Genomic DNA, 14,052 nt, shown 5'->3' on the forward strand with positions numbered 1-14,052 from the left:
GTCCCTGCTCCTGCCAACCTAGCAGTTCGAAAGCATGTCAAAGTGCAAGTAGATAAATAGGTACCACTCCGGCGGGAAGGTAAACAGCGTTTCCGTGTGCTGCTCTGGTTCACCAGAAGCGGCTTAGTCATGCTGGCCACATGACCCGGAAGCTGTACACCAGCTTCCTTGGCCAATAAAGCGAGATGAGTGCCGCATCCCCAGAGTCAGTCACAACTGGACCTAATGGTCAGGGGTCCCTTTACCTTCACCTTTTTACATTTCACAGGAAGAATGTAATGTGCAGCTGGGATCTCAGAAATGAGAGGAAGGCAAGCAGTTTGAAGGTACCAACACAGGAAGTGCCAAAGGAGGCTTAGGACTGAACTTGCAGGCCTTCAGTTTCTGCTGCAATTCGACAGGTGACCTTAAGGTCAACCACATAGATTGCAACATAAAAGGGAGGGGGGCTTTGCTTAGCGGATCAAATAAATCAAAGGGGCTAAGTAAAACTGACAGCCTTTTAATTCACTCTTTGAATCTGCAGTTTATTGTCGGATTTATCAGCACAATGTGCTAAAATAAATAAACCCATCTCCCTGTGATAGACAGATGCCAGCAAGATAATCCCATCACCTGCACTTTGTCAATACATACTTGCCAGTCAGCCTGGAATTAAATATTGCAGTTAATCATGCCGTACTGGTCTTTCCCCCCGAAAACGCTTTAAGAAGAAGGAAAATCATGCACACACAATCCAAGCCGCCTGGAAGACATTATTGCATAGATCGATACAATCAAGCTACTTTTGGCTCGGAACGCTTGAAAGGATGAAAAGGAAATGAGCATAACTTTTAATTCAATCTTTTTTATTTATCCTGTATAAATTAGAATGGGGAAAGGCTACAATGTAGAGTAGGGGTGGGGAATCTCAGGCTTGGGCATCAAATACGGCCCCCCAGCCCTCTCTATCAGTCCCTTGGGCCTCTTCACAGGCCACACCCCCTTCCCAGCCACACCCTCTGCCCCAAGCCACACCCCTCACTGGCCTTGCTCCATATCCTCCTTGAGTGTTCTTGGCTGACTGGAATGTGTCCTTGAAGAGTAATGACTCTTGCTTGACTGGGTTGAAGACAGAGACAGGTATTGTTGTTGTTTAGTCATTTAGTCGTGTCCGACGCTTCGTGACCCCATGGACCAGAGCACGCTAGGCACTGCTGTCTTCCACTGCCTCCTGCAGTTTGGTCAAACTCATGCTGGTAGCTTCGAGAACACTGTCCAATCATCTCATCCTCTGTCGTTCCCTTCTCCTTGTGCCCTCCATCTTTCCCAACATCAGGGTCTTTTCCAGGGAGTCTTCTCTTCTCATGAGGTGGCCAAAGTATTGGAGCCGCAGCTTCAGGATCTGTCCTTCCAGTGAGCACTCAGGGCTGATTTCCTTAAGAATGGATAGGTTTGGTCTTCTTGCAGTCCATGGGACTCTCAAGAGTCTCCTCCAGCACCATAATTCAAAAGCACCAATTCAAGTGTAGAAACTCTCTTGCATCTGTTGGCCTGCCCATGTTTGCTTCTGGCACGTGGCCCCAAAGAGGTTGCCAAGAAGGGAATGTGGTCCTCAGGCTGGAGAAGGTTGCCCCACCATTGCCCCACCATTAAATTTGTATAGGCATGCCACAATCAAAGAAGTTGTTTTAATCTATGGTGCGGAATTGCTTTAGCACAGGAATGGCTAAACTGTGGCCCTCCCAACGTAATTGGACAGCAGCTCCCATCATTCCTGGCCTCCAGCCATGCTGTCTCGAACAGGTGGCTGTTGGAGACCAACAACTTCTGGAGGGTCACAGACTAGAGTCAGGTTAGTACAGGGTATCAGTTGCACTCCATGATCCATCTCACTCTGTTGCATGAAAAGTGGTGGATAATGGATCGCCAGGAATTCAAGGAATTCAGGCTCAGGCTTCCAAACCTGAGATACTTTAGGTAAAGTATTACTTTGTAAACTACTTATAGGTCCTCAATAGACTAGAAAAGGAGAGAGAGAGAGAGAGAGAGAGAGAGAGAGAGAGAGAGAACGCACAGATGGGGCTCATTAACCTGGGAAGGTAGCCCATATAGGAGAAGGAAAGCTCTGATCCTAACCCTGTGCTGCCTTGCGGGATATCTTCAAGAGCAGAAAAGGCTATGGAGTAAACCCTGCACAAATCCAGAGGGAAATCACCAAGATGCTTGGACGGTGCCTTGTCTGCATCCTTCTGGCAACTCCTGCAGCCTAGCTGGTGCCAAATGTATTGTTCAGCTTTCCTTTGGACCACATCAGCAAGACCGAGATGGGGGTCTTGTCATCTGGGCATCCCAGGACCTCCAGGCACGCAGCGGTTGAATTTCATCCCTGGAAGTGCACTCCATTTATTCTCGAGACAGACAGATGCCAACAATATATAGAGAGATAGCATTTTCCAAACTTCTGAGAACTGATTTATAAATTATAATTGGAGGAGCATTTCAATTCTACATCCTCCATTTGTTATTTATACCAGTGTAAATATATGAGCTACCTTCCTTTAGAGAGCTCCCTCTTCTCATCTACTGTGGGTAGGTAATAGTATTAAGAGTGGAGTTTGCGCACGCAGAGTGCTGGATTAGTAGGAGTCAAGGCCAGAATGACGAATCAGGCAGAAATGCAGCAGGCAGCACCCCTTTGTGGTGTTAGCATTCCTGCTCCGTGTTTGCAGTCATGGGATTGTTGTCTATCACATGGCGGTGTATGTTTTCATTCCACAGGGTGGGAAGTGACAGAGACAGGATGTTTTGGCATTACTGTGTTCCGTGAAGTGGGACTATTGTCCTTTGTTTTCTCTTTCTTTGCTGGCTGATGAGAAAGAAGAAGGAGCTAAAGCAGAATGCTCTGAGTGTATTATATGTAAATAAACGTAGATTAGCCAAAATGCTGTGCTACTGAGGTCTGTTACGCAAACTGCAAATACTCTGTGGATCCCTAAGTGTGCTGATGCTTCTTGGTATCAGTCGCTGTGATGTCCGGGCTGAAGAAAGCTTTTGAAGCTCCCGAACAATTGACTAGGAGGGAGGGAACATGCCAGTTGGGCATGTGTCTCTGCCAGGGTCCTACACAAGAGTAGGACCATCCTAACAAGTGGATGGCTGAGTGTATGGAGATCACAAGAGAACCTCAATTTATTTATTGTGTCCCCGTTGTCCACTACTGTGCCCCAGCACATATTTTGTTGATGAGCTAACCCACCCCCAAGTTACATGGGGCTATGACTGGGGTTTTATTTTCAATACTTCATGGGAAGTATTTGTTAAAGAGATTGTCTCAGGAAAGGTTCCAGGTTCGAGGTGGGAGTGCTTTGCACCCACTAATGGGTGGAGGCTCCAAACTTTCCGTATAGAGCAGCTCATTCTCCCTGCCTTAAAAAAATAAAATGCACTCCAAGTGTCCACCATTTTGGTTTCCCTGCAAAATGGTGGCTGCCAGAAGCTTTTGAAGCTTCTGATAATGAAATTGTTTTAAAAATTGAGTGAGCCAGCACGGCGGCAAGCCAAGAGTTAATTAATGTCACTTCTTTAAAGATTCCCCAGAGTTTGCCAGATGGTTTAACTTGTTAATGGCCTTGTCTTCAAGTGTAATTATTACTAAGTAGATTAGTTATTACCTGACTCATGTTCGTTTTAATTTAACTCAGGGATAAAATAATAATAATAATAAAACCGAATAGTTTTCCTTAAAAAAGAAAAAAAGCCTACTGACTCCTTTGAAAAGCACCAAAACATGTAAGACTCTAATAATAACCATGTAACTCAGAGTGAATTTGAATTAGTCTATATCTTCCTTAATCCCCAGCAATAGCATCCAAAGGCTCTTAGCAAAAGAATGCCTGTAAGTCAAGAACATGTTCTACATTCAAAGGCATATAATAATGTTGAATACCAGGAAAAGTATTAAAAGTATCCCTGAAGGATTACACCCCTCTCCTCTCCCAGCTCCCACATTTGGGGCAAGGCGTTTACCCAGCTAACACTGCGTGAGTGTTGCACCCTATAGTCACCTTTGACTGGATTTAACTGTCCAGGGATCATTTACCATTTACCTAGTCCCACTTACTTGTGAGTAAGCCGCATTGAATTCAATAGGATGCACTTCCGAGTAGGATAAATTCAGTAGGATGTACTTATGAGCTTAGGGTTGCGCTAGCACCTAGGATCGTGTCAAAAACATCATGTATGGGCGGCCAAAGATACCCTAAGTGATACAGGCAGCAGTAGAGCTCAGTTCTGTAGGATGGCTTTGCTTTCTCCTTAGGGGGAAAAAATTATCTTCTGCTGAGGAAGACATTTGTTTTAATTGTACTCTGTTATACAGAAGCGTTTCTCTGAGGCCTAATGAGCTGCAGCTTATATTTTTGCAATGCCCTTTCCATGTAAACTTTTAGCTGGCACAATTATAGCAGCAAAACAACATCCGCAATCATAATAGCATCAGCAATTAGAACAGGAGCATTCCGAGCAATTATCTGCAAGGATCCCCTCCTATTTAGTATAGCTACTGTATGGCAAGGAGTTCTCGTTCAAAACAAAGCAATCTGAGCTTTGGCCACCTAGTTATACATTATCTGCTTGGCTTTCCACAATGATCTCCTAATTTGTTGTCCAGTTCTCTACTTCCTCCTATTTTCTGAAACTGATCCTACACTGTAAGGCTTGCAGTGATTTTCATAGACTTTCCGATATGGAAATCCATTAGTTGTATGGACTGTACAAAACTTGTAAGGTTTTAAAAGAGGATCAGACCCATCAATAGAGGATAAGGCTACTCAATAGGCTGTGCTATGCACCAGATTTAGCGGAGGCCTGAGCCAAATCAGACATCTTCAGAGGACCTCGATATTGCATTTACAGTGGTACCTCTGGTTACGAACGCTTCAGGTTATGAGCTCCACTAACCCAGAAGTAGCTGCTCCTGGTTGAAAACTTTGCCCCAGGATGTAAACAAAGATCGTGTGCCAGAGGCGTGCATGCAGCAGGAGGCCCCATTAGCAAAAGCATGCCTCAGGATAAGACTGGTTTCAGCTTAAGAACGGACCTCTGGAACGAATTAAGTTCGTAACCAGAGGTACCACTGTATTAATATTGCACAGTTTGAAGTGACCGGAAGCGTAAGAACTGACTCCGAAAACAAAACAGTGTCTCTCTCCCCCATTCCAGTCTGCCTTAGCCTGCCTAAGGCTATGCAGCTCTTTTTGGAGAGCCATTTGTTCACTGTTGTGTTCAGAAAAAGACTAACAGCCAGGGCTTTTTTTCAGCTGGAACTCACCAGAACTCAGTTCCAGCACCTCTCAGGTGGGCACCATTGCCATTATAAGAGATCAAAGGAGGCATTCATGGTGAGTTCCAGCACCTCCTTTTCTAGAAAAATAGCACAGCTAACAGCTACCACCCTTTCAAGATTGCGAATTTGCAACTCAATACCTTTGTCACCTGATCTAAGGTTACAACAGTTTAGAGTAACAGAAAACAATCAACAGGTAATTAGGATCGAAAACTTTGGCCAAAAGGAAACAGGATTAGAAGATATGGACCTGGGTATGAATTAATGAATAAACAAAAACTGAACAATTATGGGTGCCTGTCTTAGTATATGACCACAGCAAAGAGACCCTTGAGGGAATAAAGATCAAAAATATATTGTTTCTCAGGATTAGAGGCTAAGTTGGTGTGCTGGACAGGAGGAAGACTATTGTTGACTTTTATCCATAACAGTATTCAGAGAACCTCTTTTTGTATGGAAGGGAAATGAATTTGAGATGCCTGGAATTGAAGACTGGGGGAAAAAAATATTGTCTAGCAGAAGGAGAATAACTGGATATCATCCTGTAGTGAACATTTCAAATATTTTAAAGAAATCTCATATATACAACTGACAAATGCCTTCCATTACGTCGTAGTTGCAACACCCTATAGCACCCCCTCAGCTCAATGCCCAGTGTGGGGCAACTGGTCATGCTGCCCTAAATCTGCCTCTGCTGGCAGCAGTTATCCTGTTTCTCCAACACTGTTTCCAGTCACCCACAGCTTCAGGGGTTGGAATCACTGTTAGTCTCCAGTTCCCATCAATCCCAAGCAGAATGCCCAGTGGTCTGGGAAGATGGAAGATGTAGCCCACCAGTACATCTAGAGGCCCATAAGTTCTCCATCCCTGTGCTACCCAAGGCAAGTTAGAAGTTTTGGAAAGTGCCTTATTCCACGACATGCTGATTTAAGCAGTCAAGAAAAAGAAAAGAAAACAGAATATGTTGAGGCACTCCAGAGTGCTGGAAACAAGTCTAGTGAACCGCATTCAAAGTGTGGTTTTTAGAGAAAGAGATAGATAACAGAGGGTAAATGATCAATGAGATCATGTCGCAGGGATCAAGAGAGAGAGGAGCATAGCTCATTGGACCCCAAAGCTTCCAGTGTGCCCATGACTAGTAAATAATAAATACCTTGTTAATCTGAGCTTGAAGGATTCTCAAGCTACTGCTGCATTGATCCCCTTTCAACAACCTGGTTTGGACTTGGCTTTTAAAGAGCACTGTATTGTTGGGAAAATGCTAGTTTTTTGACTCCAGCCTCTGTGCCATAATAACTCAAAGAAGGATTTAGCTTCTAGCTTTCATATTCTTTCAGCAAGCAGGTTGTTTTGGTTTTTCTCCTTCGATTTTTTTTTCTTTTTTAAACCATGGGACACATCATCTTCTTCATATGAAATATTTCACACTTCAAACTGGCTGAAAGGCTGCGGTCAATTTCCCTTCTTCATCTTTAGGTCCATCAAAGGATGGTTGTGATTAAGCGGGCCTTGAGTAGCTTGGCTGTGTGTTTTGTTCACTTTGGGCCTGACATAATCTGAAAGGCTTTGGCAATTACTATAAAGCAAAACAGATCTAATCTCTCCCTTCGCGAGAGAACACAAACAATTTTAGATGCTTTTGAGATTATTCCAAAACTCCCGTTTGATGGTCTACTATGGAAATCTATTTGTCTTTTTCCAGCTCTCTGTGCACTAGCCTAAATCTGCCAGTGGGGTAATGAACTTCTTATCTTTTGAATACCAGAGCTGGAATCAGCGTAATCATCCCTGTTGTGCTTCAGTCAGGGAACGAGGAGTCTCTGATGTTTTCAGCAGATATGGCCCAACCATGTTTTCTTTCCATAATGGCATTATCAATCTCCACCTCTCCCAGCCAGTCTTTGGTTTGGAGCGTTTCAAGAGCTGTGTTGACTTCCTCAGTTACAATCTCCCCAATTACAACCTTAAAGACCGCCTTTCCCCGGACTCTGTGTTCCTCGTCTGAGGTCCTTCTTTGTGTGCCGCCTTCTCGTGGTGTCCAGAGGGTGGCAACATGAGAACGGGCCTTCTTTGTAGTGGCTCTCTGTTTAGGGAATGCTCTCCCCATGGAGAGTATATATATTTTTATGCACTAGGGGGAAATGTTCCTCTTTGACCAGGCGTTGGGGTGATTAATATTCTACAGCCTTTTAAATGTATCGGTGGGAAGTAGGGGTTATTGTTTTGCTGTTTTGCTTTTACTTTTTTTTAATCCTGTGTTTTATTCTGTGAACTGCCCTAAGATGAAGGGTGGTATGTAAAGTTAATAAATACTACTACTACTACTACTACTAATAATATGAATGAATGAAATCTTTATTACTAAAAGCTATAAGCCGTCACAATTGGTCACAATGCGTAAAATACAAATAATTTAAAACTGAACAGCAACAACAGCAAAGCAAACATACAAAAAAGAATAATAATAATAATAATAATAATAATAATAAATTGCCCCATAAGACCATTTTGACCAACCCACGCCCATTTGTCCTATATGATCTCAGGTGTGGGGCATGCCAAATGTAGGGGCAGGCTAGGCCAAAAGGGGGTTTGAGCAGCCCAATGCATAGCCCCATACACAGCATTTTCTAGACCCTGATCATTGGGACTTGCGTAGTACTGTGACTTTGCTTGCACTGTTTGATGTTAAACTGCATTGCGGGGATGGGGAAATGGGTTGCCTGATGTCATTGCTACATCAAGTGATTGGCAAGTGTGTGATTCCACCCGACCTTCCAGATGTAGCCCACTGGAGGAAGAGGAAAAGAAGGATCCAGCCCACCTGCCAGATTCATTTAAAGGTGCCCCAATGTGAAATATATTCTTAGAAGCACTTTAATATTTAATTGGTCCCACAAGGGTCCTAATTTAGCTCATGACACCATTTCCCCCAAACCACAGCTACTTGTGCTATCCCTATATCACAAGGGTCATCTTGGGCTTTGTTTGAGACAGCAAAATGTCTTGAGACAGTCCTGAACATAAGGATCTTGGAATGAGGATCCCAACCTGTATGGATCATCAGCAAAAGTGTGTGTGTGTGTGTTGTTATTTTCTCTCTCTCCCTTGCCAAATAGCTGTCGTGTCTTCTAAACATGTTCAGAGCAAAGGAGCAGGGATTTCATTACATTAATAATTACATTGCCTCCAAGTCTTTTGAAGTTGCATCACCCCCACAGAAGCCCAGAAGCGGGTTTTATAGAAATGTCATTAAAGCTGTTAAGTGCAAGGAGACAGAAGGAGATGAAGTAGGGGAGGGGAGGAATCGCACACCCACACACTATCAAGGCATGCTCTCTCTATTATGAATAAAGTCAAATGGCTTCCTAAAGGGGTGATGCTGGCAGTGTTTTCAGTCTGGAGGATCAGGACAAGGTTTGGCGGCTTTCCTGCAGCTGTTGATCAGGGGCATTTATCAGTAGGCAGGAAGGAAAGCCATGGCTTGGGTCTACCATCTCCTAGGAAGACACTGGTCACGTAGGTTCCAACATTCTTTGTGCACTTCATGCCTCACCTTCCTGCCTGGTGCCTCAACCCCAATGGCCACCGATTGCTCTGGACCACTCCAACCTGACCCACAGTGATCCATAGCTATGTGTACCCAACTTATCTGAGGCACTCTTTATATGCTCAGTTTGGCTCAGGCCTCTGCTGAATGGGGTTCAGATCCCTAGTACAGGCATCTCCCCACTTGTGTACAATTGTCTCACTCGCAACTTTGTTGCACAGTGCCGGGACATCCATCCATCCATCAATTCTAATCTGAAATAGTGAGAGAGAGCTGGAAAGTCCTTGTTGCTTAGGGGGAGATTCTCCCCAGAGCCTGAAGAGGATGTCAGTGAGCCAGAAGTCCAGAAGAAAGACTCTGAGGGTTCCGAAATGGCGCATGGGAGCTCTCACTGCTGCCATGCTACCCTACTCAACAGCTGTTGGGTGGGAAGCTGCATGTACTGCAGTGGGTTCCCCCACTTGTGTGCATTTTACTTATGTGCACAGGGTCCAGAATGTAACCCCTGCGTAAGTGGGGGAGTGTCCTGTATTTAAACAGAGGTTTGATGGCCTTCTGTTATGGCTCCAGTAGTTGCGTCCTCCGTTGGCAGGAAGTTGGACTTGAGTCTCTTCCAGCTCTACAATTCTATATTCTTGGGGAATAGTCTAATGTACAGTTTGTAAAAAAAGAGATTCCGACACAGCCCTCAAATCAAAAGGAACTTTTAAAGGAGAGGGAAAGCAGACCATAAATGTTAATTTTCAGTAAATTGTTATTTAACAGTGGGGAATCTATGGAATTATTGAAGACTTTCTGCACGCTGAGGAACAAAGCACATTAGTTCAACTGCCTGTCTTGCAACCAAATGGAAAGCTTGGGGAATTGAAGAACCAACACTCTCACTCTATTGATTTCACAACTGAGTATTAATATTAAATGCCTTTTAAAGTCCATTTGTATTGTGTGTGTTTTATGACATGAGGCTGTCAGCTTTTCATTGATTTCTACTTTTTGCATTTAAAGGCTGCACGGGAGGCAAAATGGATAATGCATGCCTGGCTATGTCTTTTTTCCTACAAAGAAAGCAGGAAGTTGTTAAAGGCATTTAACTATACAAATGCCTCAAATGGGAGGGATAATGAGAAAGCAATAATTAATATTTCTTGCTCACAGTAAAGAAACATTGAAACACCCCAATACTCTCCACCACCCAGGGTATCTGAAGAAGTGTGCATGACCACGAAAGCTCATACCAATAACTAACTTAGTTGGTCTCTAAGGTGCTACTGGGACACAGGTGGCACTGTGGTCTAAACCACAGAGCCTAGGGCTTGCTGATCAGAAGGTCGGAGGTTCGAATCCCCACGACAGGGTGAGCTCCTGTTGCTCGGTCCCTGCTCCTGCCAACCTAGCAGTTCAAAAGCACGTCAAAGTGCAAGTAGATAAATAGATACTGCTCCGGCGGAAAGGTAAAAGGCGTTTCCGTGCACTGCTCTGGTTCACCAGAAGTGGCTTAGTCATGCTGGCCACATGACCCAAAAGCTGTGCACCGGCTCCCTCGGCCAGTAAAGTGAGGCGAGCGCCACAACCCCAGAGTCGTCTGCGACTGGACCTAACGGTCAGGGGTCCCTTTCCCTTTACTTTTAAGGTGCTACTGGAAGGAATTTTTTTTGAAAAAATTAAATTTTATTTTATTTCGACCCAGGGGCGTAGGAAGGGGGGTGCGGTTCACACTGGGGGTCATCTGTAAGGGGTGTGTGTGACAAAATGACAAAAAAATGAGTTAAGTGTTACAGTGTTACTGAATTTTAAAGCATTCAAATCCAGCCACATTGCCTCACACCCAACTTTACTGAGGAATGTTGTCACAGGGCTACAGGGGGAAAGATGCAATAATTGAAATTCCCTTCCTCTTCCACTAGCAGGTGCCTGTGATAGATCAAGGACACTTCTACAAATGGGAGCGGGGGATTCCTTTTATGGGTGGAAGGACTTCTTTGGAAACAACCCCAAAACTCTTAAATCCCAGCTTTGCTTTTGTATTAACATAATTCTTGTTTGTGTTTCTTTCAACACAGTGCAAGTTCCAGGACCGGTAGAAAACCTGCGGGCTGTATCAGTATCACCTACCTCAATTCTTATTACGTGGGAACCCCCTGCCTATGCAAATGGTCCAGTCCAAGGTTATAGACTGTACTGTACAGAAGTAGTTACTGGGAAAGAACAGGTGAGCAAATAAACACATGGGCAAAAAAACAATGAAGGGAGGGAATCATTCATAAATTTAGTTGCCTAAATTAAATACAGGGTTTCATTGCAACTTCAAGTCCTCTTTGCAGAATCCATCTGAAATGGGATAAGTTCTCAAAATCCTCACCACCTAGAGCTGAAATGAAGAAGTTTTTAGGAGGCCTCAAAAATGAAGGCATCTAGCTAATAATAATAATAATAATAATTAATTTATTTATTATTTATACCCCGCCCATCTGGCTGGGCCTCCCCAGCCACTCTGGGCGGCTTCCATAAAAACCAAAAATACAGTAAAATATCACACGTTAAAAACTTCCCTGAACAGGGCTGCCTTAAGATGTCTTCTGAATGTCAGGTAGTTGTTTATCGCTTTGACATCTGCTGGAAGGGCGTTCCACAGGGCGGGCGCCACTACTGAGAAGGCCCTCTGCCTGGTTCCCTGTAGCTTTGCTTCTCGCAATGAGGGAACCGCCAGAAGGCCCTCAGCGCTGGACCTCAGCGTCCGGGCAGAATGATGGGGGTGGAGACGCTCCTTCAGGTATACTGGACCGAGGCCGTTTAGGGCTTTAAAGGTCAGCACCAACACTTTGAATTGTGCTCGGAAACGTACTGGGAGCCAATGTAGGTCTTTCAAGACCGGTGTTATATGGTCTCGGCAGCCGGCCCCAGTCACCAGTCTAGCTGCCGCATTCTGGATTAGTTGTAGTTTCCGAGTCACCTTCAAAGGTAGCCCCACGTAGAATGCATTGCAGTAGTCCAAGCGGGAGATAACCAGAGCATGCACCACTCTGGCAAGACAGTCCGCAGGCAGATAGGTTCTCTGCCTACGTACCAGATGGAGCTGGTAAACAGCTGCCCTGGACACAGATTTGACCTGTGCCTCCATGGACAGCTGTGAGTCCAAAATGACTCCCAGGCTGCGCACCTGGTCCTTCAGGGGCACAGTTACCCCATTCAGGACCAGGGAATCCTCCACACCTGCCCGCCTCCTGTCCCCCCAAAACAGTACTTCTGTATATATATTATCTGTATAACAATTTGGTGCAGTAATAATTTCCGCTGTTTCCTTTGTGCCCAGAATATAGAAGTTGATGATCTGTCATACAAGCTGGAAGGACTGAAGAAATTCACAGAATATACCCTACGATTTCTGGCTTACAATCGTTATGGACCTGGAGTTTCAACTGAAGACCTGACAGTCAGAACCCTTTCGGATGGTAAGGCAGAGCAAATAATATACGGGCAGGAGAGAGGAAGGGGGTAAATGGGCAGGCAGTGGTACAGTCTGCATCTCTTCTTATGCCAAGCACTGCCATTGTGAGTTGCTATTCATGTATCAAATGCTTGGTGGATTGGCCCACTGTGGAGGAGGGGGAAACCCTATAAATTGACTGAGACAGAGTGGCAGGTTGGCTCAGCCCTTTGCTCAGGGTTGCCCTTTGAAATGGTTGTGAGGCGTTAGCCTCCAGAAAGTATCTGCAGGTTTGGAGATCTGGATGGGGCAGCACAGGACCACAAAGAAGACTGAGAAGAAGCAGGAATAAAACAAAAGAGTAGAACCCACATGACCCAAATTCTGGAACCATTAAAACAGCCTATTTCAGTGTTTCTCAACCTGTGGGTCCCCAGATGTTGTTGGACTACAACTCCCATCATCCCTGACCACTGGTCATGCTGGCTAAGAATGATGGGAGTTGTAGTCCAACAACATCTGGGGACCCACAGGTTGAGAAACACTGGCCTATTTAAAGCAACTCACCCAAGAGGGAGTTTGAGTTGAGCTCACAAACAGCTACATCCAGATGTTATGAAGGTGGGTACCAGTGCAGAAGAGGGGTGAGAGTTAGTATCACATTAGTATTTCCCTAATATTCCAGATCACTGAGTCAGAATGTGATGTCTCAGTATGATAAGGAGGGGTGGAAGAGAATTTGTTCGGTTTGCACTTTTAAACGAACCAAAATAATCCGCACCTGCCTGACTAATACACAGATCAGAACCCAATCATCCTTCAGATTTCACACTGCTCCAAATTTTCGGATACAGTTCTTGGCTCAAAAAAAAAAAAAGTACCATAAGGCATAAAAATGTGTGTGTGTTAGAATACAGAAATGTATACCTTGAGATAAAATGTATATATTTTTAAAAAATGTACTGAATTATTTAAAACAAATCTCGAATTAATGCATCTGGTTGGCCAGTGTGAGAATGGGTTGCTGGATTAGAGGGGTCATTGCCCTGATCCAACAGACTCTTAATAGTAGTAGTAGTAGTAGTAGTAATTAATAATAATAATAATAATAATAATAATAATAATAATAATAATAATAATAATAAAATTGTATCCCGCCCTCCCCAGCCAAGGCTGGGCTCACAGCAGCTAACATCATAAAAACAACACAATATGCATAAAAACAGACATCAATTAATTATAATAAATCTTAAAATTAATTCAGACAAGTTAAAATCTGGGCAGGTGGCAATTATCAGGTTGGAATTGAGAGTGGTTAATACTTGCTACCAGGACCAACTGTTTCCACGGATCACACAAGGACCTGTGAGTGGGTTGGGGGCCTCCTTCAGGCTTATTTTATACAAAGGAAAGTAAGTCAAACTGCATCCTGCCCAAAGGCCTTGTGTCCTTATACATATTTTCCACACATTTCCTGACCCTTGTTATTGCTGGCCTGACCCAAACTTGAATGTGGGATGGTGATGGCAGAAAGACTTGGAATTGATCGCTCTCCCTTGATTGCCTCGCAGTGATAACCTGTGGTTACTTGAATAAAACCTCTTCAGTAACCACAGAGGACTGTGTGAGATAGCCATTCATTTCATAAGGCTACAAATATCCTTTTCAAAGCTAAGTAGATCAAACCTCTTTACAGATGTTATTGTAAGCAGCACTGTTTATTACCTTGTAAAAGTTAATTTGTGATACCGC

The 14,052-nt window shown here is 44.1% G+C and overlaps 1 protein-coding gene across 4 annotated transcripts in view; it reads left to right on the top strand.

Annotated features, from left to right (window-relative positions):
* The window catches only part of DCC (DCC netrin 1 receptor), a 921,347-nt gene that overhangs the window by 689,915 nt on the left and 217,380 nt on the right, over positions 1-14,052 (top strand). For all 4 annotated transcript variants that reach the window (XM_053408811.1, XM_053408815.1, XM_053408813.1 and 1 more), the window contains exons 10-11: positions 10,937-11,085; positions 12,187-12,325. In XM_053408811.1, the coding sequence (XP_053264786.1) occupies positions 10,937-11,085; positions 12,187-12,325 (288 nt within the window). The remainder of the gene's footprint in view (positions 1-10,936; positions 11,086-12,186; positions 12,326-14,052) is intronic.

The sequence above is a fragment of the Podarcis raffonei genome, chromosome 11 (assembly GCF_027172205.1).
Source record: "Podarcis raffonei isolate rPodRaf1 chromosome 11, rPodRaf1.pri, whole genome shotgun sequence".
Taxonomy (NCBI): domain Eukaryota; kingdom Metazoa; phylum Chordata; class Lepidosauria; order Squamata; family Lacertidae; genus Podarcis; species Podarcis raffonei.